This window comes from Garra rufa, chromosome 5 (assembly GCF_049309525.1).
Source record: "Garra rufa chromosome 5, GarRuf1.0, whole genome shotgun sequence".
Taxonomy (NCBI): Eukaryota; Metazoa; Chordata; class Actinopteri; order Cypriniformes; family Cyprinidae; genus Garra; species Garra rufa.
This window is the reverse complement of record NC_133365.1, coordinates 52,202,136-52,226,635: the sequence shown is the minus strand read 5'-3', so window position 1 is coordinate 52,226,635 and position 24,500 is coordinate 52,202,136. Positions and strand designations below refer to the sequence as shown.

At 35.7% G+C, this 24,500-nt stretch overlaps 2 protein-coding genes across 2 annotated transcripts in view; one reads left to right on the top strand and one right to left on the bottom strand.

Moving 5' to 3' along the window:
* LOC141335365 (target of rapamycin complex 2 subunit MAPKAP1-like) overlaps positions 1-24,500 on the top strand; it is a 575,213-nt gene that overhangs the window by 195,040 nt on the left and 355,673 nt on the right.
* The window catches only part of LOC141335362 (ras-specific guanine nucleotide-releasing factor RalGPS1), a 178,172-nt gene that overhangs the window by 37,043 nt on the left and 116,629 nt on the right, over positions 1-24,500 (bottom strand). Inside the window, exons 9-10 of the mRNA XM_073840798.1 lie at positions 321-458; positions 107-200 (exon numbers count right to left, since the gene is read on the bottom strand). Of these exons, the coding sequence (XP_073696899.1) occupies positions 107-200; positions 321-458 (232 nt within the window). The remainder of the gene's footprint in view (positions 1-106; positions 201-320; positions 459-24,500) is intronic.

Here is a 24,500-nt window from a genome sequence, read left to right as displayed (position 1 = left end):
CTCGCTTTGGGCTGCTCCCGGTGCCATGCGTCCTGCTAAAGTCATCACAGCAGGAGCTATGCTGCAAATACAGTCCCTTTGCTTTTTACCTTTGAGACCTACTTACTTGAAATTGTCATCTTCCACGAACTTCTGAAGCTCCTCGATGTAGCGAACAGACATCAAGTACTTCTGCACATGCGGGAGGGTCACGAGGTGATCTGTGAGGAGGATGTCGAGGGTCAGACGTGTGCATGTATATATACACTTGTAACTGAAATCTCCCTACAGAATTCATGACTAAATATCCTGCAAAGCTGACTGAGAGCTAATGAACTGACCGTATGTGCAGGACATCTGGAGGTCAGAGATCACCCGCAGGATGTTGTTCATCTGATTGGTTCTCTGCTCAGTCTCAATGATGCTGTCAGATGCAGGATAGGCTGAGTCGATGTAAATCATGTCCAGCAGGTAGATCCCTGTGTTCGAGAAAAAGAAAAGACACGGACTGTAAATACTAATGTTATTTATGGATTCACTGATATCGACATTTAGGCTGAAGTGATTGTACAGTCGTGGCCAAAAGTTGTGAGAATGACACAAATATTAGTTTTCACAAAGTTTGCTGCTAAACTGCTTTTAGATCTTTGTTTCAGTTGTTTCTGTGATGTACTGAAATATAATCACAAGCACTTCATACGTTTTCAAAAGCTTTTATCGACAATTACATGACATTTATGCAAAGAGTCAGTATTTGCAGTGTTGGCCCTTCTTTTTCAGGACCTCTGCAATTGGACTGGGCATGCTCTCAATCAACTTCTGGGCCGAATCCTGACTGATAGCAACCCATTCTTTCATAATCACTTCTTGGAGTTTGTCAGAATTAGTGGGTTTTTGTTTGTCCACCCGCCTCTTGAGGATTGACCACAAGTTTTAAGATCTGGGGAGTTTCCAGGCCATGGACCTAAAATGTCAACGTTTTGGTCCCAGAGCCACTTAGTTATCACTTTTGCCTTATGGCACGGTGCTCCATCGTGCTGGAAAATGCATTGTTCTTCACCAAACTGTTGTTGGATTGTTGGAAGAAGTTGCTGTTGGAGGGTGTTTTGGTACCATTCTTTATTCATGGCTGTGTTTTTGGGCAAAATTGTGAGTGAGCCCACTCCCTTGGATGAGAAGCAACCCCACACATGAATGGTCTCAGGATGCTTTACTGTTGGCATGACACAGGACTGATGGTAGCGCTCACCTTTTCTTCTCCGGACAAGCCTTTTTCCAGATGCCCCAAACAATCGGAAAGAGGCTTCATCGGAGAATATGACTTTGCCCCAGTCCTCAGCAGTCCATTCGCCATACTTTTTGCAGAAGATCAATCTGTCCCTGATGTTTTTTTTTGGAGAGAAGTGGCTTCTTTGCTGCCCTTCTTGACACCAGGCCATCTTCCAAAAGTCTTGGCCTCACTGTGTGTTCAGATGCGCTCACACCTGCCTGCTGCCATTCCTGAGCAAGCTCTGCACTGGTGGCACTCCGATCCCGCAGCTCAATCCTCTTTAGGAGACCATCCTGACGCTTGCTGGACTTTCTTGGATACCCTGAAGCCTTCTTAACAATGCAATGGAAAGTTTTTTTTTTTCGGGATTAAGTTAATTTCCATGGCAAAGAAGGACTATGCAATTCACCTGATCACTCTTCATAACATTCTGGAGTATATGCAAATTGCTATTATAAAAACTTAAGCAGCAACTTTTCCAATTTCCAATATTTATGTAATTCTCAAAACTTTTGGCCACGACTGTAATAGGGTCATTCTGTGTCAACTCAACCAGAGGCTTAATTTTTTTTCTAATATTTATTCTGAAGAAAGATAGACATTGTATAGTGATGAAAGGCAAAGTATTAAATGTTATTTTGAGCCAACCATTTTGAGTGGTCGGAAACTAAGAGTTACTTTTAAAAGTAATGCATTACATGAGCTACTCCCTAAAAAAGTAACTAATTACGTTACTTAGTTACTTTTTATGGAAAGTAATGTGTTACGATACTTTTGCATTACTTTTTAAAAGCTTGTTTGTTTTTAATATAAAAAGTCTATTTTAGTCTATTTTAGACCGCAGAAGAAAAACGGTCAACTCTTCAGCAATAAAAAAAAAAAGAAAAACAAAAATGTTAGATTATCTCGAGTAATTTTTTCTTCTTATTATAGATGAATTGGATCATTGAAGGTCGGCAGCAAAGACATCAGTTAATAAAATGGGATTAAATGCATAAAGGATATTTGTATTATTCAACATATTTAATTATTGCAGGTTTGCGTTGAATTTAACTTTTTATTCATTTTGAGTAATATCTGTTTTTTAGTGAGTGAGATGAATTAATGCATGTTCACATTTATTCTAGAACTAAATTAACATCTTACTCACAATTTTAATCAATAAATGGGAGAAAAAATAACTTTTCAATTAAAAAGTAATGCGTTACTTTACTAGTTACTTTGAAAAGGTAATATTATTACGTAACTTGTGTTACTTGTAATGCGTTACCCCCAAAACTGGTCACTTTGTGTACAGCTGATACTTAGTTTATTTAAAGAACAATGTCTGAAGAAGAAATAATGTTGAAATTAGAATTTTATCTGGTTTCCCTCTATCAAAACAATGGCATAGAACATACCCGTCTGCTAAGTGCTAAAAGTGCACTGAAATGGTCAAGTTAAAGCTATCAAGGAGTTAAAAAAAAACCCATGCCTCATAAGGAAGTGTGGTTGCTTTCGCAACACATTGTATTCACATCAATAACTCAAGATTTGTTAAGATACTAAATATGGAGCTGCACTAAGATCTCAATATCTCTGGGATTAAACCATATAGGGCCTTAAAAAAAAATAAGATTCCAAAAGAAAAGTTTCTTAAGAACCAGAACTTTAATACTACTTGAGTCACAGGCACACAACTTTTGGAAAATAAAATATATGAGACAGGTATGTTCTATGCAATTGTTTTGGTAGATGAATTCTTCAGACATTGTTCTTTAAATAAAATAAGTATCAGCTGTGCACAAAGTGACCAACATTTGGTTTTCGATCACTCAAAATGGCTAATATTCTGCAATCTGAACATGGAGCCTCTTTGAGATCCCTATATCTCTGGGACTGAATGATATTGGGCTTTGAAAATTAAGATTCTAAACGAAAAGGTTTATGAATAACTTGAATCTAAAATCATATTGTGATATCTTTAATACGTCTTGAGTTATAAGCACGCAAACTTTGGAAAAAGAATATTTGTGGCACTCAGACTGGTATGTTCAATGCAGTTGTTTTGACAAAGAAATAAGATAAATATCTAGTTTCAACATTATTTGTTTTTCAGACATTCCTCTTTCAAAATAAAAGTGTTATATTTTTGCAAACTGACCCACAATCGGTTTTTGAGCACGGAAAATGTGTACATTTTAACAATTTATTCCTGAAGCCATATTGAAATTCCAATATCTCTGGAACCGAATCTCATAGGGTGTTAAAAATAAAGATGTTAAAAGGAAAGATTGTTAAGACTCAATATCTAAAATGGCATTAAAATATCTTTAATACTTCTTGAGTTACAGGTATGCAAACTTTGGAGAAAAACTAGAAAAGTGCTGTTTTTCCATTTTTGAATGGTCACCATTGGCACACAATGCAACAGAGATTGCTAAAGTCAACTGTATTTACTAATAGAACTGCCGATAAAAATTAGATAATGATGCTGCCATCTTTCTGAAATAATTTTTTACCCCCCTGTAACTTGACTCTATCTTTCCTCAGAAAAAAAATTGAGCCAGGGAAGTTTTTTTAAAATTTGGTTGATTTGAAATGGAATGACCCAATAGTATAGTATAATGACCCAGGAAAATGTATCAGCATAAAAACATTTACTTTTGTCATTTTGCCCAGCTGACTATACATTATCTGGGTTATGTAATGGCTAATAAACAAATAAATAAATGTGCAGACAGCAATACAGGGGACACAAAACTAACACAGAAACACAACACTGTATATCAGTACAGTCTTACTACATCTGGTAATACAGCAGAAAAGCTCTGTTAACTTGATGAATTATTGTAAGTCTAATAAAGAGATTGAGATAAAGCAGTGTATTACCTCAGTCAGGCTGTGATACACGTGATATGTCCTGACTAACAAGAACCAGACATGCACTTCAGGGACAAGTGGACACTATTGGCCTTAATTTACCCCAGAATGCATTTTGATTTAGACACAAGGTAGAAATTACACATCTGCACGGCATTCACAATTAGATCTTTTCTAATCCTCGTTTTGATTCCTGCGAGTTGGTCAAAGAGCAAAAGTATTTGATGAGACAAGAAGCGCTCATGTGAAGATCAGAGGCAGTCATGCTCGGGTTCTAAATAACATGTCCCTTGTGGATTTGTAATATTAGGGCGTGTTTGTGATGATGGCCTACTACTACAGTACACTACTGACACACTACAGTATGCACTCAACATTGAAACAGTCCAAATCAAAAATGTATGACTTTCTTTCTAACGTGGAACACAAAATCAGACAAAGACTGAGCTGGAAAACGCCAAGCTCCAAAAAAAAGTAGAGAAAAAGCAGTCTGAAAGTATGAATCATCCACCATCTTCTTGCATGGGAAATCGTAAAAATTATTGAAATTATGTCATAATTATGACTCATAATTAAAAAAAAAATGACTAATTTTGTTATTACTTTGTAATTTTGACTGTTTAACTCTTAGTTATGACTTCATGACTTTTCATCTCGTAATGTAATGTTTTGTCACAATTACAATTTTTTAATCTCTTAATTTCAATGTTATTTCATAACTGTGGCTTTATCAATTCTATAATCTTTTACCTACTATTTATGACATCTAATTATGACTTTTCATCTCATATTTTCAACTTCCTATTTCACAATTATTACTTAATCTCCTAATTTCGATTTATGTCATGATTATGACTTGGAATCTAATAATTTCAAGTTTTTAATTAATAATTATGACTTTTTATCTCATTAATGGCTTTTCATCTCATATTCTTTCTTTTTTGATTTATTATTTCATAATTATGACTTAGTATCTCATAATTATGACTTTTCATCTTATATTTTTAACTTCCTATGTCACAATTTTTACTTAATCTCCTAATTTCGGTTTATGTCATGATTATGACTTGGAATCTAATCATTTAAACGTTTTATTTCACAATTATGACTTTTTATCTCATTAGTGGCTTTTCATCTCATATTTATTAATTTTGATTTATGATTTCATAATTATGACTGAGTATCTCATAATTTGGACTTTTTTATCTCATAATTACATTATGAGTTTTTATTTCAAATTTTCAATTTATGTCACGATTATGACTCTTAATTTGTTTCATGATCATGATTTGATCTAACAACTTTTTATCTCACAATTATGACTTGTTATCTCAAAGATGGCTTTTCATCTCTTATTTAATAATTAAATTCAATTTATTGTTTTATAATTATGACAGTATCTTAATTTCAATATTTTATATCATAATTATAAGTTCTCATTCAATTTTATGACTTTTTAATCTTTCAATTTCAATTTATTATTTCATCATTTTGACTGTTTAACTCACAATTAGGATGTAGTATCTCAATTATTTCTCATAAGTTTTATCTCTTTTTATCTCTTTTATGTCTTTTTATCCTTCTAAGACTAAAATATGATTTACAAAAGCATGATATTTTTGACAAAATGTGAATTTTTGAGTAAATAACTAATTTAACTTCTATTATGAACTAGACATGCAACCAAATATGGTCTATAATAGTGGTGTAATGGTACACAGAAGTCATGGTTCAGTACGATCCTCGTATTCAGGGGCCAGGGTTCAAAATGAGTTTGGTACGACAGGAAATGTATTTTCTCACTTGTTTTGAGCAGGCATATAGCATGAGCAGTTGTTTTTGATTGCATATTAGATTGTAAAATTTCAAGCTTTAAAGCGAAAACAGAATGGCCTGATTTGAGATTTATGAAATTTTGCCACAAAAAAAACACATGCACACAACAAAAACTGCAGACGGACTGAATAAAAATGCAAATTCATTCTCTGACAGCAGATGGCGCTTATGGAACAGAAGCAATGTAGAGTTTCATTGGTTAACGCGGTAAACAAAGCAGTGCACTCATAAATACAAATGTTATTATGCATTATATGGAGGTAAGAGGAAAAGAAAAAGCCATCAAAACATTTCTGAAGACGTCAGTTCCTCTCAGAGATATTCATATAAACCCCTACATATTTGTCTTTTTATATTTTAAGCATCAAGAACAGTGAGCTTGATCTGCCTGCTACAGTATTTTCTCCTCTTTACAGACTTCCTAAAAATTCCACACAAATTAAATTTCGGGAAATGACTGCACTGCAGTTTGTGTGCAATTAGAGATCGGCCAAAATAAAACTAAAAACCGGTTCTAATATATAGCCGGTCAAACGGTGCATCTCTAAAATGCAAAACATTCCGACATTGCTGATTTAAAACAAGCAGGCAGTTCTTCGAGGTCTTGCGTGCCTTCTGTGCTCGCTGTTCTTGTTTTAAGTTGGTGTGCAGATCGCCTCTTCTTCTGCTCTTTCCTCTTGTGATAGTTAGTGTTGCATTCCCACGCCCCGCTTTGGATTGATGACTGAGCGAATTCGGATCAGGACGAGTGTGACGGATCAGGATGAATACATGTACCGTTACACCCCTAATCCATAATCTGAATTAGAGAAGACAAACTGAGACAAACTACTGAGAGTGAAAGGCCTTCAGATGTGTTTGGTGAACCTCAATAATAAGCGCTAAAGTGACTACAGCAGTCTAGCTGTGGAAAGAATGAAAAATCGGTTTCCACCCAAATAGCTGAGGTCTTTGGAGAGTGAGAGCAGATGTTTGAGGCATCAGAAAGCATGTGGCATCGCTGTGGAGGAGATGGCATGGTCTCCTGCGAACCATTAGATGGGTTTGACTAATGCACACAAGCACAGGGTCGGGACCCCCGCACCGCAGTGGTGTCTATTGAGCCAACATGCACAGCTTTGTTCAGTTGCTTGGCTCTTTATAATAAAACACATGAATAAAAACTAGGGGTGAGCATAGATACATTTTTTTAATCTAGATTAATCTAGATTAAAATGGCTAATTTGAATTTGGCTGAAGGCATTTTCAGAATATGTGTGCTACCCAAATAATGACTAAAAGTAAGTCTCCGAGACGGGCCAGGTGGCGCATTAGATCAGGTGCTCATCTCCTGTTTCCAAAATGCATCACAAACTGCTTGACAATTGCATTTACAACATAATTACCTATACAAACTTGTGTAACCAAGTACTTCTGCGCAAAAGGCTGCACGACGTGCGCGTTGCCGTTAAATACACAGACGCGCACGGGCATGGATTTCTGCGTGCATAGTTCATTAAACTGCGTTGCTTTTAGAAGCATCAATTCAGTTGTTGCATATAGTTTAATGTCTTTATTTTGGGATTATCAAAGTAAATTATAACTCAAACTTGAGATTTTACTGGGGCACAGCAGATTTTCACTGGGGCACGTGCCCCAGTAAAAAGGGTCTAGCAACGCACCTGCCCTGAAGCAGCTTCATAACTGCATCCATGTTTGCACGTCTCGTTTGATGTGGTCATTTCACAGAAATTGAAGACTCGTTCTCGCCCCCTACAGTGCAATTCGACTAGGTATATGTCATCCGCGCTAAAATATCAAAGTGAAAGTCATTATATCTTACGTAGTTTAGACCCAGCTCCAAACCCAACTTTGAGAATAGATTAACGGCGATATTTTTTTTATCGCCCGATAAGAGTCTCACGTTAACGCCGATAATGGCCCTCCACTAATAAAAACTAAAATAAAAGTTGAAATCAGATGAAAAATCAGATGAAAAGTTCTTTAAAATAAATAAATAACTACAGTATATCCGGCAATGCACCACTCTTAGAGAGTTTAAGCGACATTTAAAATCATATTTTTTTACAGTGGCTTTTGAGCATACATGAATGTAGTGTCAGTGGTGAAATTGGTTGAAGTGATTTTATTGTTTTGGATGGTTTCTTGTACAGCACTGTGGTCAACTTTTGTTGTATTATGTGCTCTATAAATAAAGTGAACATTGAACATTGAACATACAGTGAGGAAAAAATTATTTGATCCCCTGCTGATTTTGTACGTTTGCCCACTGGAAAAGAAATGTTGAGTCAAAAATTGTAATGGTAGGTTTATTTTAACAGTCAGAGAAATCCAGAAAAAATGCATTTAAGAAAAGTTATAAATTGATTTGCATTTTAATGAGTGAAATAATTATTTGACCCCTTCGCAAACATTACATAATACTTGTTGGCAATCACAGAGGTCAGATGTTTCTTGTAGTTGGCCAACAGGTTTGCACACATCTCAGGAGGGATTTTGTCCCACTCCTCTTTGCAGATCCTCTACAGTACAAGTCATTAAGGTTTCGAAGCTGATGTTTGGCAAATCGAACCTTCAGCTACTTCCACAGATTTTCTATGGGATTAAGGTCTGGAGACTGCCTAGGCCACTCCAGGACCTTAATGTGCTTCTTCTTGAGCCACTCCTTTGTTGCCTTAGCCGTGCGTTTTAGGTCATTGTCATGCTGGAATACCCATCTGCAACCCATTTTCAAAGCCCTAGCTGAGGGACGGAGGTTCTCACCCAAGATTTGACAGTACATGGCCCATCCATCGTCACTTTGATGCGGTGCAGTTGTCCTGTCCCCTTAGCAGATAAACACCCCCAAAGCATAATGTTTCCACCTCCATGTTTAACGGTGGTGACGGTGTTCTTGGGGTCATAGGCAGCATTCCTCCTCCTCCAAACACGGCGAGTTGAGTTGATGCCAAAGAGCTTGATTTTGGTCTCATCTGACCAAAACACTTTCACCTAGTTCTCCTTCAGACGGTCCTGTATGTGCTTTCTTCAGGGGGACCTTGCGGGCATTGCAGGATTTCAGTCCTTCATGGCATAGTGTGTTAACAATTGTTTTCTTGGTGACTATGGTCCCAGCTGCCTTGAGATCATTGACAAGATCCTCTTGTGTATTTCTGGGCTGATTCCTCACCGTTCTCATGATCATTCAAACTCCACGAGGTGAGATCTTGCATGGAGCCCCAAATCGAGGGAGATTGACAGTTATTTTTGTTTCTTCCATTAGCGAATAATCGCACCAACTGTTGTCACCTTCTCACCAAGCTGCTTGGCGATGGTCCTGTAGCTCATTCCAGCCTTGTGTAGGTCTACAATCTTGTCCCTGACATCCTTGGAAAGCTCTTTGGTCTTGGCCATGGAACTTGAAATCCGATTGTTTGATTGCTTCTGTGGACAGGTGTGTTTTATACAGGTAACAAGCTGAGATTACGAGCACCCCCTTTAAGAGAGTGCTCCTAATCTCAGTTCTTTACCTGTATAAAAGGTACCTGGGAGCAAAAAGTCTAGCTAATTGATAAGAGGATCAAATACTTATTTCACTCATTAAAATGCAAATCAATTTATAACTTTTTTGAAATACCTTTTTTTGGATTTTTTTGTTGTTATTCCGTGTCTCACTGTTCAAATAAACCTACTATAGACTTATCATTCCTTTGTCAGTGGGCAAACGTACAAATCAGCAGAGGATCAAAAAAAATTTTTTTCCTCACTCTAAAAATAATGTATACATGCATACATATACATGTATGTTTGTCTTCTCTACTGATTCATGTAGGGGAAAAAGTGGCTGGCACTTTACTAAATAAATGTTTCAATGAAAACCACATGGCTGGACTTAAACTGAGAAAGGAAGTTCTCACAATCTAATAAAATCATAAATCAGACTAATATATAAAACAAGGCAAAAATCCTGCTCATAACCGTGTAGTTAAACGGTGGTGCCCTGCTAATGATTACAAGAGCATTATTTGAGCAAATGACCTGGAGGGTTAGTTTAATACGTCAGCTTATTTATGGTGCTCTGGATAAACTGCTCCAGGCTGCTTGTCTTTAGCAAAACAGATGGAGATGTTCATCTACTGAATCACGTGTTTCTGTGCTGTAAACAAAACACATATTTAAATAAATGGCCCATAGCAGTGGCACTGCATGAAATATACTATTAAACCCTGCCTTCATTTGAGCCCCGTGATCACCAGAGGTGATGTGTTACCATGAATAAGACAGATAGATGGATAGATGGATAGATGGATAGATGGATAGATGGATAGATGGATAGATGGATAGATGGATAGATGGATAGATGGATAGATGGATAGATGGATAGATGGATAGATAGATAGATAGATAGATAGATAGATAGATAGATAGACAGACAGACAGATAGATAGATAGATAGATAGACAGACAGACAGATAGATAGATAGATAGACAGATCGACAAAGTGTCAGAATGATAGGAAAAACAATAGATAGAACAACAGAATGACAGAAAGATGCTGGATAGAACGATAGAATGATACAACAATAGACAGAACAATAGAATGACAGAAAGATAATAGATTGATAGAACAACAGAATGACAGACAGAATGTTTAATAGAATGATAGAATGACAAAAAGATGATAGAATGATAGCTAGAATGGCAAAGAACAATACAACGACAGAACGATAGATAGAAAGAGCGACAAAGATGATAAATAGAACGACAGTGACAGAAAGGTGATAAATAGAATGATAGATAAAATGAAAGACAGAACAATAGATAAATCGATAGATAGAATGCTAAAACAACAGAAAAATGATAGACTGATAAAACAATAGACCGACAGACAGAACGATAGAATGAGAGATGATAGAACGATAAAACAATAGAATGATAGATAGAACAATAGATTGACAAAGTCGATAGAATGACACAACAATAGACAGAATGACAGACAGAATGATAGATAGAATGATAGAATTACAGAACAAGAGATAGAAGGACAGATGGAATGATACAACGACAGACAGAACGATAGACAGAATGATAGATAGAACGATAGAACAACAGATAGAGATGATAGAGACCGATAGATATAATGATAGAATGACAGAAAGATGATAGATAGATAGATAGATAGATAGAATGACAGAATAAAAGAAAGAATGATAGAATGATAGAACGACAAAGATGATAGATAGAATGATAGACCAATAGATAGAACAATAGAGAATGATAGAATGATAGAACGATAGAATGACAGACCAATAGATAGAACGATAGAGACAAAATGACAGAAGGACAGATAGAAAGAATAGAACGATATACGGGATGATAGACAAAGACAGACAGAATGATAGAACGATAGAATTGCAGAAAGATGACAGAATGATAGAACAATAGATAGAATGACAGATAGAACGATAGACTGACAGAAAGTTTATAGATAGAACGATAGAAGAGTGATAGAACAACAGATAGAGTGATAGAGACCGATAGATATAATGATAGAACGACAGAACGATGGAATGAGAGAACAATAGAGGTCACAGAGGTCATAGAATGATAGAACAATAAAACAATAGAATGGCAGAAAGTTGATAGAATGATAGAACGATAGATAGAACAAAAGACAACAATACGTAGAATGACAGAAAGAAGATAGATAGAATGATAGAACGATTGATAGAATGACAGATTATTTTAAAAGATATTTTAAGCTAGTCCAAATATAGCAATAAAACATTAGAAACTTCAAGCAGATCAGTTGTGAACACAACATCTCCACACATCCAGTTCAGTCACACACACACACGCGCGCACGCGCACGCACACACACACACACACACACACACACACACACACACACACACACACACACACACACACACACACACACACACACACACACACACACAGCTGTATGACCAGCCTTGACACAATCTGAGTCACTCTATGGCTCCATCCACTCCATGACATCAGCGCTCAACACGACAATCAACATCTCTGCCATTGTATTAGCAGAGCCAGTCTCTTTCCAAGCACAAAGCCCTGAAAATCTTGCAACACATCATTTCCCATTTCCTTTTTATTTCAGGTTGTTATCAGCAGGTTTTGTGAGGTTCACTCGAATGCTCGAGCTAAATATAAAAACTCTGTTTTGACAACATTGGATGAAGTTTGTGGAAAGGTACAGACACGTTGCACAAGTGATTACAAACATCCAATCAGTGTTTACTGCTCGTCTTCTGCCTGTGTGTGTGTTTTGTTTAAGGTCACCTTTTGCTTTTCCCGGAAAAACCTGATGAAAGATTCACTGATGAGATGGTCAGACTAAACAGCATCAGGGTAATGCTGTCCTGTGCCCTTAAAAGGCAGCAGCGTGGCATCTTACATAACAGTGTCTCAAAGCACATGGTGAAAACCTGACAGATCGAACAGCACATCATCGTTCCTTCCTTCTATTGCAACATTCACCTTGGACAGCGCAGCTCTGCATCATGTGTTGTTTTTATTACACAATCCGAGACGTTTGCCCAAAGAGACTGTGAAAACGTGCTGAAGCGAAGTTCACAAAGTTGTGATTTGCTTCCAAGGCCGATCGTCCAACACAAACCAGGTCTTTGCACATGCAACAGGCTCTTGTTATGTTCCTCAGCTGTGAGAAACTGCCTTTTGTCTGATGTGTTTTATAGCTACACGTCTGCACAAGTTACTGTCTTGGACAAAAATAATGTCCTTCAAGTCTGGCTTGGATTGTTCCTCTTTACTTTGAGCACAATGATAACTCATGACTATTTATGACACTCAATCTCAAACTGTTAACTACAATTATTAATAATTACCAAAAATTCTGAATTCACTGAACAACACTGAAATACATAGACCACTCATAAAAAATGCAATTTTGATGATTTATATGCGCTGAAACATCTTTAACCATGAGCATTAGCACAGGAAATGTAATATAAAAGAATTGGACAAAACTGCTGCCAGGCAATGAGCTTATACACACTAACAAGCGTCACTAACTAAATAGCAACACTACTAACTTACTAAAAAATGTTTTAAATGTATATAAGAATCCTCATTATACTGTGCCAGATAAATACAGCTCTGATTACAAATATGCGAAATATACACCTTTAGGGCAGGGTTTCCTAAACTACATTTATTAATTATTAAAAAAATTCTAACAATGTCAAATTAATAAAAAAAAAATAAATAAATAAATAAAAAAAAAAATAAAATAAAAAAAAAAAAAATATATATATATATATATATATATATATATATATACATACATACATACATACACACACAAAAAATATATATTTTAAAATTAAAATTTATAATGAAATATAAAATTCATACTTTATTTACCTGCATTATTACCATTAACAGATGTCACAGACACATGAATATGCAAATTTCTCATCAAATTACAAATATATTTCTTTACTGAAATATTGTGTTTGAATTTTTCTGAAATATTACATTAAATAATATTTAATATTTATGTCAAAGAGGTTCAGCTGACAAAAAAAAGTTTTGTAATTTTTAAATTATTATTATAATAATATATAATTTATTGTTATTTTTTATATATATAATAATCCTCATTGTACTGTACCAGATAAATATTGGTCTGTTTATAGAAATGGAAAATGTATACCTTTAGGGCAGGGTTTCCTAATCTAACTAACTAACTAACTAACTAATTAATTAATTAATTAAACTATAAAATGTCAAATTAAATAATGAAAAAAAAAAAGATTTTAAAATAAAAAAGGATAAATATTTAATTTGTTTACATGTGATTTCAGATCCACAAAACACAAATTTTAAATTTAGGGAAATATAACATTTTAAATATATATATATTAATAGTATTTTATTTATTTATATATATATATATATATATATATATATATATATATATATATATATATATATATATATAAATAAAATACTTCAGAAAAAAATTAAGAGGGACTTTAAGTATTTTTATGGGTGTATCAGCTTGTCACATTTGTACAATGTAAAAAACTAAAATAATTTTCTAAATTGTAAATAAAAATTTGTGAAGCACCTTTAACAAGAAAGTATCTGGTATCCCGTTTCTGGCACTGAATAAAAAATAAAAAAGGTAATTGCGACTTTTTATCTCACAATTCTGACTTTTTTTCTCGCAATTGCGAGTTCGTATCTTGCAATTCTAACTTTTTTCTCAGAATTGCATAATATAAACTCGGAAATGCAAGATATAAATGCACAATTTTGAGTTATAAAGTCAGAATTGCGGAATATAAACTCAAGTGCAAGAATACTCGCAATTGCGAGTTTGTATATCGCAATTCTGATGTTTTTCCGGCAATTGTGAGTTTATATCTTACAATACTGACTTTTTTTCTCCCGATTGTGAGTTTGTATCTTGAAATTCTGACTTTTTCTTGCAGTTGCAAGTTTGTATCTTGCAATTCTGACTTTTTTCCCACAATTGTGAGTTTGTATCAGGCAATTTTGAATTTTTTTCTTGCAATTGTAACTTTGTAACTCACAATTGTGAGTTTATATCTTACGATTCTGAGAAAATAAAGTCAGAATTGTGAGATTAGTTGCAATAACCTTTTTTTTTTCATTGGCGGAAATGGGCTTCCATATATCTTTCTACTTAAAATTTTCACATTTAATTCAGTGCGTTACTTGCTGTGTCTTTGTAATTATTTATGAAATTTACTAGCAATTTCTGAGTGAATATTTAAAAAATAAATACAAATGTAGTGGTGTAATACCTTTGTACCTCGTCAACCAATAAAGGGCACATATTAGTACATTAAGGTATTAATACACACTTTTTAGGGATAACATACAAAGTTTTTTTCTTTTGTGGGCACTACCACAAAAAAGATACAATTTGTTCATTTTAAACCCTGTTTTGGAAAGGACAGTACATTTTAAAACAATACAATCACACACAGCTTTAGAGGAAAGAGTACAAATGAAGAATTTCTGGGTTCAATAGCTTCAGAAATGCAAACTGTGACTGTCGGGAAAGACCTGCAGTGAATCAGGCAAACGCTCCACTGCAATCTAAGCAAAAGCGGAGAGAACGGACATCTTGTTATTCTCTTTTCAATTATCTTTAAGTGAGACAATTTTATGGACGATTTTAAAGCATGAGCTCCTTTCAGAACGCATTATCATCTTCATATGCATTAATCACCTTCATCTTCAGGACAGAGAGAGCGAGCGAGCGATGAGGAGACATGTTTGGACCGCAGAGGATATGATGTAGTGGTTTGTTTTGAGGCTGTACATCTCCATGTAAACACTCAAAATCTTATCAGATGAGTCACAAAACACATTTCTTAGACCGAATGGATCGAGAGGAACCATATTGTTCTTGTTAGAGTTACTTTTCACTTTGAACCCTGACAAATAAACATTGTAGAGGTTCTCAGATAGTCCACACAATGACATAAGTGTTTAATTTATGAGTTAAGCATCCATAACATTCCTTTTATGGATTCATGGATTATGTGCTAATTGCTAAGGTGTTCTGAGAGTTCTTAAAATGTTGCTAAGTGGTTTCACAGATTTCACAATGTGGTATAAAACACTTTGATGTAGAAGGTTAAAAAACGTGGATCAGTGGCTGAGGAGAAGCATGCCTGGAAAACCAGCGTCTGAAACAATGTGTTTCAAGTATCTGTCTATATAAACTACACATGTTGATTAACAGATAACCAGTGCATGATCAGGAAAATGTCAGACTGCACTGTTTTATGTAAAAAACATTCATCAGCACATGTTTTCAACATCGATAACAATCAGAAATGTGTTTTTAAGCAGAAAATGAGCATATTAGAATGGTTCCTGGAAGATCATGTGACATTGAAGACTGGAGTAACGATACTGAAAATTCAGCTTGCACCACAGAAATAAATTACATTTTACAATATATTCAAATATAAAAAGGTTATTTAAAAAGAGAATATTTTTTCATAATTTTACTGATTTTACTATATTTTTGATTGGATATATGCAGCCTTGGTGAGCAAAATCAATCACATTATTTATACAGTGCTTTTAAAGGAGCAGTTCACTTTCAGAACAAAAATGTACAGATCATTTACTCACCCCCTTTTCATCCAGGATTTTCATGTCTTTCTTTCTTCAGATGATAAATTATGTTTCTTGAGGAAAACATTTATGGATTTCTTTCCATATAATGGACTTCTATGGTGCACGCGAGTTTGAACTTCCAAAATGCAGTTTAAATGCAGCTTCAAAGGGCTCTAAATGATCCCAGCCGAGGAAAAAGGGTCTTATCTAGCCAAACGATCATCATTTTCTAAACAAACTCACTATTTATGTACTTTCTAACCTGAAAAACGCTTGCCTTGTCTATGTCTGCGTGAACTCAGTTTTTTCCGGGTTCAAGACAGCTAGGGTATGCCGAAAAACTACCATCTAGTTTTCTTCCTCAACTTCAAAACCGTCCTACAGTACATCGCTGCAGAAGTACAGACCCAGTGTTTACAAAGTGAACCTGCAAAGAAGATCAAATGCCCTTTACCAAAAAAAAAAAAAAAAAAAAAAAAGGTAAAACAAAGATGTAGGACGCTTTTGAAGTGGAAGAAGAAAACGAGATGGGAGTTTTACGACATACCCTAACTGTATTGACCTGGATTACACATTTGAGGTTAAAAGGTATATAAATTGTCAATTTGTTTCGAATATGACCGATTCATTTGTTAGATAAGACCATTCTTCTTAGGCTAGGATTGTTTAGCACCATTTGAAGCTGCATTTTGAAAGTTTAAACTTGGGGGGACCATTGAAGTTCACTATATGGAGATAATTCCTGAAATGTTTTGCTCAAGAAACATCATTTCTTTACGACTGAAAAAAGAAAAACATGAACATGGATCGCAAAGCGGTGAGTAAATTATCTGTAAATTTTTGTTCTGGAAGTGAACTAATCCTTTAACAATACGGGTTGTGTCAAAACAACTTTACAGTATTAAATACGACAATAGTGTCAATAGTGCAAAAGTTCCATGTTGCAGCAAAAAATACTTTTTTCAAAAACATTCCTACGAATGTCTCTTTATAGCGGCAAAATTAAAGTATTATATAAACTACCCTTTAAAACAATATATATAAACTGACTGTTATTAACAATTATCTGTGTTTTTATCAAGGATGTTTAGACTGAATTACTTCACCGTGACACCACGAGTGATCTTACCCACATATAATGACCTCCTCATGTGGTTACGTCAAGAAACCAGCACTCAAAACCGCACCATATCGAGACTACGAGGCCATTTCTCACTGTGGCTCCACACTAAAGCATCTGATTGACCTCTGAAGCAGCTCATTACGCTGTCGCTGGTTTTCACATCACCACTAAAACATAATAAATAAACAAACTTTCCAAGCAGGGGCAGCGTGGCTTGGCAACCCCGTCCTATAATCATAAATCAATCCAATAAAGGTGCCGGCTCAGGACTGGACACAGCTCCCCTGCTGCGGATAAATGGACACAAGCTCTGAGCCCTGCCAAACGTCCATTCCAGAACACAACATATACCTGACTCAATGGTCAGCAGTCAGAGGAAAACTGATTGAAAATGAAAAAAAGCGAGAGAGAACAAAAGGTGATGAGTAAAACAGACAACGGACAGAGTCACGCGTATGTTCAGCCCAAATCACGGTTCATTTCATATATTTGACGGGTTTTTCACTCAAATATGAACATCCTGATATTATTTACGCTCACATGTGTCATACATGAACATTAAATCTCCTGGAAAGCAACCAATCTGGCTTCAGAAGTGGACATTAGAACGAGACTGCCTTGCTTTAAGAGCTGCTTCCAACTCTTCAATACATATCTTGCTGGATCTGTCCGCTGCTTTTGACACAGTCAACCCTATTGGCAAAAGGCATCTTAGGAAACGCACTCTAGTTTTTTTTGAGTCTTACCTCTTGAGGTCGCGCGTGTCTTGAAGTCGCAACATCTAGCTATTGGGGTGCCTCAGGGCTCGGTTCTTGGACCACTTCTCTTCTCTGTCTACATGGCATCACTAGGTTCTGTCATTCAGAAACATGGCTTTTCATATCGCTGCTATGCTGATGACACTCAACTCTGCCTCCCATTCCATCCTGATTATCCAATAATAGTTGCTTGCATCTCAACATGTCTAACAGACATTTCTTGCTGGACGAAGGACCATCACCTTCAACTCAACGAGACAGAACTGCTTGCGGTTTTGACAAACTCATCACTTCATCAAAATGTCACCATCAAAGACAGCCAGAAGCTGTGTTGTGATTGATGAGCAGCTGGATTTCTCAGACCACATTACTAAAACTGCCTGGTCCTTCAGATTTGCTTCATTCAGCATGAGAAAAATCAGGTATTTTCTTTCAGAACATGCTACACAACTCTTTGTTCAAGCTCTTGTTCCTTTCAGGCTGGACTGTTGCAATGCTCTCTTGGTAGGTCTTCCAGCCAGTTCTATCAAACCTCCAAAACCAATCAAGAATCCGCCTGCAAGATTAGTGTTTAACGAGCCGAAGAGAACACGTCACACCTCTGTTCATAAATCTGCACTCACTACCAATAGCTGCTCGATTAAAAAAATTCAAGGCATTGATATTTGCCTACAAATCTACCACTGGCTCTGCACCCCTTTGCCTAAATTCACTACTTCAGACCTATGCGCCCTTTAGAAGCTTGCGTTCTGCAAGTGAATGCCGCATTATAGTGCCATCCCAAAGAGGCACAAAATCACTTTCACAGACTTGTACATTAACTCTTCCCTCCTGGTGGAATGACCTGCGCAATTCAATCCAAGCAGCTGAGTGCTTAGCCATCTTCAAGAAAGGCTAAAAACACATCTATTCTATCTACACATAGCGCTGAAACCCTATTGTAATTGTTAGACTGGCCAAGGATCAGCAATCTCCAAGTAAAACTGATCGTGCAGACCAAACCGTAAGTCGTAGAGACTTGAAACTTGGAGGGATGGTAGTACTCATACGACCAACAACGTCACCAAGGCTCGCCCCAATCGGCCTGAGGGGGGCGCTACAGCGATCAAAAGTATGACATTTTCGGGTAATTTGGATTTTTGGAAAAACCTACTTCTGCAAACCAGTCCTAGGTTTTTCGCCTGATCGAAACTAAACCAGTGGAGAAAGATTCTCTGGAAAGTGAATATCAATAATTATCAAAACATAAGTTGAACTTTCGATTCACCGTCGCAAAAACGTTTGAAAGGGGCAGGGCCACTTTTAGCAAAATGCCTATAACTCCTGAACAGAGTGAGATACCTTCACCAAACTCAGAACACCTACATAAGAGCTCAATCTAAGGCCACAAGACAAAAATCATGGAGCCTGTCCACTTGGTGGCGCTATAAGAGGAAAAAAAACATTAAAATGGTTATACCTACGCAACCATTTGTCCTATTACCATGAAAATCACTGTGCACCGTCTTGGTCCAAAGTGCCACAAGTGTCCATAAGGACATTTGCACATCTCAAAAAAACATGGCTGCCATTGGCACCTATTAGACAAGGTTAACGAAATTCGATCGGAACAAAACTTGGTGGGCCTGTTTGAATCACAGCCCCAAAGGTCTGTGAGAAATTGGAAATTGGCCACTGGGGGTCAGTATCACATTTTTCAAAGGGGTAAATGATTTTTCCGATTTATCATACGATAGAACTCCTCATTTCAAACAACTTTGCCTCTAAAACCACTGCTGTCAACCGAAATGTTTGTTAAATGATTGAGAAGATGTAAAAAAAAAAAAAAAAAAAAACACTGTAGTACAATTCTCTGGACTCTCTAGGTCCATAATTATATATATATATATATATATATATATATATATATATATATATATATATATAAAAATTGTTTAAATTGACCGGGAAATTGATTTGGGAAGCTATAATGGGGTCGTATAGAAAAGGGGCCTGTCCACATTCACCCCAAATCCTATAAAGTCTAAAGAAAAACTTAATAAAATCTAGTGAGCACATGCAGCAGTTTCTTTCATTTAGCAGAGGTTTTGTATTTCTGTTTGCAACTCATTGATCATAGGCCTCAATGATTTGAGTGAATGCATTTAAGTGAACATTAAGTGAACCGAAAGTATCCACAAGGACCACAAATTATGCTTTTTTTCATTCAAAAACTAAGGTAATGTAAAAACTAAGGATGTAAACATTAAATCAAAGATCTGGTGATAATAGAGCATAATAAAAGAAGTACAAGCATTTTCACAAAGGCCAGTCATTTTTGACTGGGGGATTAGGTGAAGGATTTCCAGGATTAATTACTCAGTGTTTTTGCTAGATGAAGTCTCCATTCACTCACTCTCTGAAACACAGTGAAGGTCACAGGGGTCACCAGCAGCAGCTGTCAATCACCACACAAACTTCAAATCCTCTAAAAAAAAACTAAAGGAAGTCAAATCTCTTGAGAAAGAACTTAAAATAATCCTTCATCAGTACGGAAACTGCTCTCAAAAACAAATAACTGGGACAATAAAGAAGGTGGATTATGTGACTGTCATCATTAATAATGTAACTACAGAATGCGCATTAAAAAACAAAACAAAAAAATACTTCATGCATTGGAAAAGCTGGCGTAATTTTCAGTAATTTTATAGTTTAGTCACGCAGCTGCGAGCACCATCATTCCAAAACTATTTAGTCTAAATAGGACCGCTACACCGCAACGAAAGATCATCATGTTCACAACATACAAACTTCATTAACGCTAATCTGTATAAGGTTGCATGCAGTCATTCCTCCGCAGGGAAAAAGCGTGTTAATGACAGGCCGAGTAAACTCGGCTCTGCGGGCCGTTCCAAAAGATCAGCTTCTAATTGTTGTACATTTGTGCTTGATTTTTCTAACCATACACAGATCAGCGCTCACTGCTTCCAGCTGGACGCCCCACACGCGGATAAGGTAGATATGACCCTCTGTTTACAGCGGTTCGTCTGGAGGGAAGGAGGACACACAGGACTGTAGTGGGAATTGCGTAATATCAGCTGACAGCTGCCGGGATTTGTGGCCGGCAGCTTTGGGCCTGTAAGAATGCAACTCATCACACTTAATTCATCATGACAATCACAAACACTAAACGCTTCACCCAGAGCAACAGGAAACACAAGCGAACTGCATGTACAGATACTCACACACAACTTATTTATACTATCGATTAGCTGGTGTACCGCATGACTCTGGATGAAAACAAGAGAACTCGATTTGACATACTGGATTCAAATACATTTTGTTTTTTGTAGTCTGAACTAAAAAAAAATATTTCACACTGACCTTTTTCCCCCTTCACAATTCTGAGTTTATATCTCGCAACTCAGACTCTTTCCTTGCAATTTTCAATGTATGTATTGTAATTCAGACTCTTTCCTCGTAATTCTAAGTTTATATCTTGGATTTCTGACATTTTACTCACAATTCTGAGTTTATTATATCTCGCAATTCAGACTTTTTCCCAAAATTTTGAATTTATATCTAGCAATTCGGATTTTTTTTTTACTCCACAATTTTGAGTTCATATCTTGCAATTCAGACTTTTTCCAAGTAATTCTGACTTCACATCTTGCAATTCAGATTTTTTTATGTCTGGTAATTCAGACTTTTTCTTTGCAAGTCTGAGTTTATATCTGGGAAATCGAAATTTCTATCTTGGATTTCTGACTTCCTCAAAATTCTGACTTTTTACTTGCAATTTTGAGTTTATATTTTGCAATTCTGAAAATTTCCACCTGCAATCCTGAGTTTATATCTTGGAATTCTGACTTTTTCCCTAATATTTGCAATTCTGACAAATTGTCCTTGTTATTCTGAATTTATGTCTTGGAATTTTGAGTTTATATCTTGGAAATCTGACTTTTTCCCCTCACAATTCTTTTTTTACTTGCAATTCTAAGTTTATATTTTGCAATTCTGACCATTTTCCCTTGCAATTCTGAGTTTATATCTTGGAATTCTGACTTTTTTCCTCACAATTCAGAGTTTATATCTTAGAATTATATCATTTTCCTTGCAATTCAGAGTTTATATCTTAGAATTATATCATTTTCCTTGCAATTCTGAGTTTATATCTTGCAATTTTGAGTGTATATCTTGTAATTCAGACCTTTTCCTTGCAATTCTGAGTTTATATCTCTGAATTAACTTTTTTCCTCATAATTCTGAATTTTTTTTTCTCGCAATTCTGAGTTTATATCTTGCAATTCTGAGGTTATATCTTGGAATTCTGACTTTTCCCCCTCACAATTCTGATTTTTTTCTTGCAATTCTGAGTTTATATCTTGGAATTAACTTTTTTCCCCATAATTCTGACTTTTTTCCCCTCGCAAGTTTTTTCTCGCAATTCAGTTTTTTCTCACTTTTTCTATAGACTGTGCATATAATTTTCCAATTAAAAAACATGAAACGAGTTACTGATTTCGAATGCACATGCATGGATGTGTAAAGTAGTAAAGTCTCTGACACTTGTGTATCTCACATCCCTTAGATTAGAAACGACAACAACAACAGACATGAGCAGACAAAGCTTTCTGTATGGAAAACAACTTATACCATTTTGCAATGTCTGACATTCATTCAGCTTAGATGCTATAAAATGCTTTAAAAGTCTTTAAAGACCAACAACCCGAACTCTGTCTTTTATCCAACGTAAAAATCAAAGGTTAACAACCTGAAATTACCTCTGGCTCTTTACTTAGCGAGCGCTACTGTGTCTGCTTGTTTGTTAATGGTGTGAAAACCATCCAAGCATGATGCCACGATTTCATCAATTACACAATAGCCGTCAGGTCCTAAAGATTTCACACTTTCACACTCAAACCGAAAATGTTTAGTCTAATCAAAGCTTTATTCCTCAACAAAACAGAGCACCCATCGATACAGGTGTGCGCATTTGAGCGTAACATCGTAACGGTGCCGATTAGCATGATGACAATTACAGCAGACTGACTGAGTGTTATTTCTAATAAGTCTGGGCCAGAGGAGAACTGCCACCCCTGACGGAGCCTGGATTATCCAAGGTTTGTTTTTTCTTTTCTTTTTTATTTCTGCCACCGACAGAATTTTGGTTCCTTGCCGCTGTTGACTCTGGCTTGCTTAGTTGTAGACACTTAATTTCCAGCGATATCGTATACTGAGCTGGAAGATGACATCACTGAATTCAGCCATGAACTGCCTTTAATTGAAAACTGAGTGTTTACTCAAGGACTGTTGTCTTTTTGCATTATTGACACACTATTGTCCTATTTAATACTGTAAAGCTGCTGTGACACAACCTGTATTGTTAAAAGCACTATATAAAGGTGACTTGACTTGAGCTATTTCTCAATTCTGACTTTATATCTTGCAGTGCTGACTTTTTTCCTAGCAACTCTTAATTGATGTCTTGTAATTCTGACTATTTTATTGCAAGTTTTACTTTATACAGTATCTTGCAATTACGACATGTTCCCTTGCAATTCTGACTTAATATCTCACAATTTAGACTTCTTTCCTTGCCATTTTGACTTTATATCATGCGATTCTCTTTTTCTCGCAATTCTGACTTTTTTTCTTGCCATTTTGACTTTATATCATGCAGTTCTGACTTTTTTCTCACTATTCTGACCTTTTTCTCGCAATTCTGACTTTATATCATGCAATTATGACTTTCTCACAATTCAGATTTTATATCTCACAATTATGACTTTTTTATTGCCGTTTTGAGTTTATATTTAGCAATTTTTACTTTTTTCCCACTATTCTGACTTTTTTCCTTACAATTCTGACTTTTTTCCTTGTAATTCCGAGTTGACGTCTCACAATTATGACTTTTCCCTCGCAATTTTGACTTTATATCATGTAATTATGACTTTCTCACAATTCAGATTTTATATCTCACAAATATGACTTTTTTATTGCCATTTTGACTTAATATTTTGCAATTTTTACTTTTTTCCCACTATTCTGACTTTTTTCCTTACAATTCTGACTTTTTCCCTTGTAATTCCGAGTTGACGTCTCACAATTATGACTTTTCCCTCGCAATTTTGACTTTTTATCATGTAATTATGACTTTCTCACAATTCAGATTTTAATCTCGCACAATTATGACTTTATCGCCATTTTGAGTTCATATTTTGCAATTTTTACTTTTTTCCCACTATTCTGACTTTTTTCCTTGCAATTTTGAGTTGACGTCTCGCAACTCTGACTTTTTCCTCGCAATTGACTTTTTATCATGCAATTATGACTTTCTCACAATTCTGATTTTATATCTCACAATTCTGACTTTTTTATTGCCATTTTGAGTTTATATTTTGCAATTTTTACTTTTTTCCCACTATTCTGACTTTTTTCCTTGCAATTTTGAGTTGACGTCTCGCAAGTCAGACTTTTTCCTTGCAATTTAGAATTTTTCTCACGGTTCTGACTTATATCTCACAATTATGACTTTTTTCTT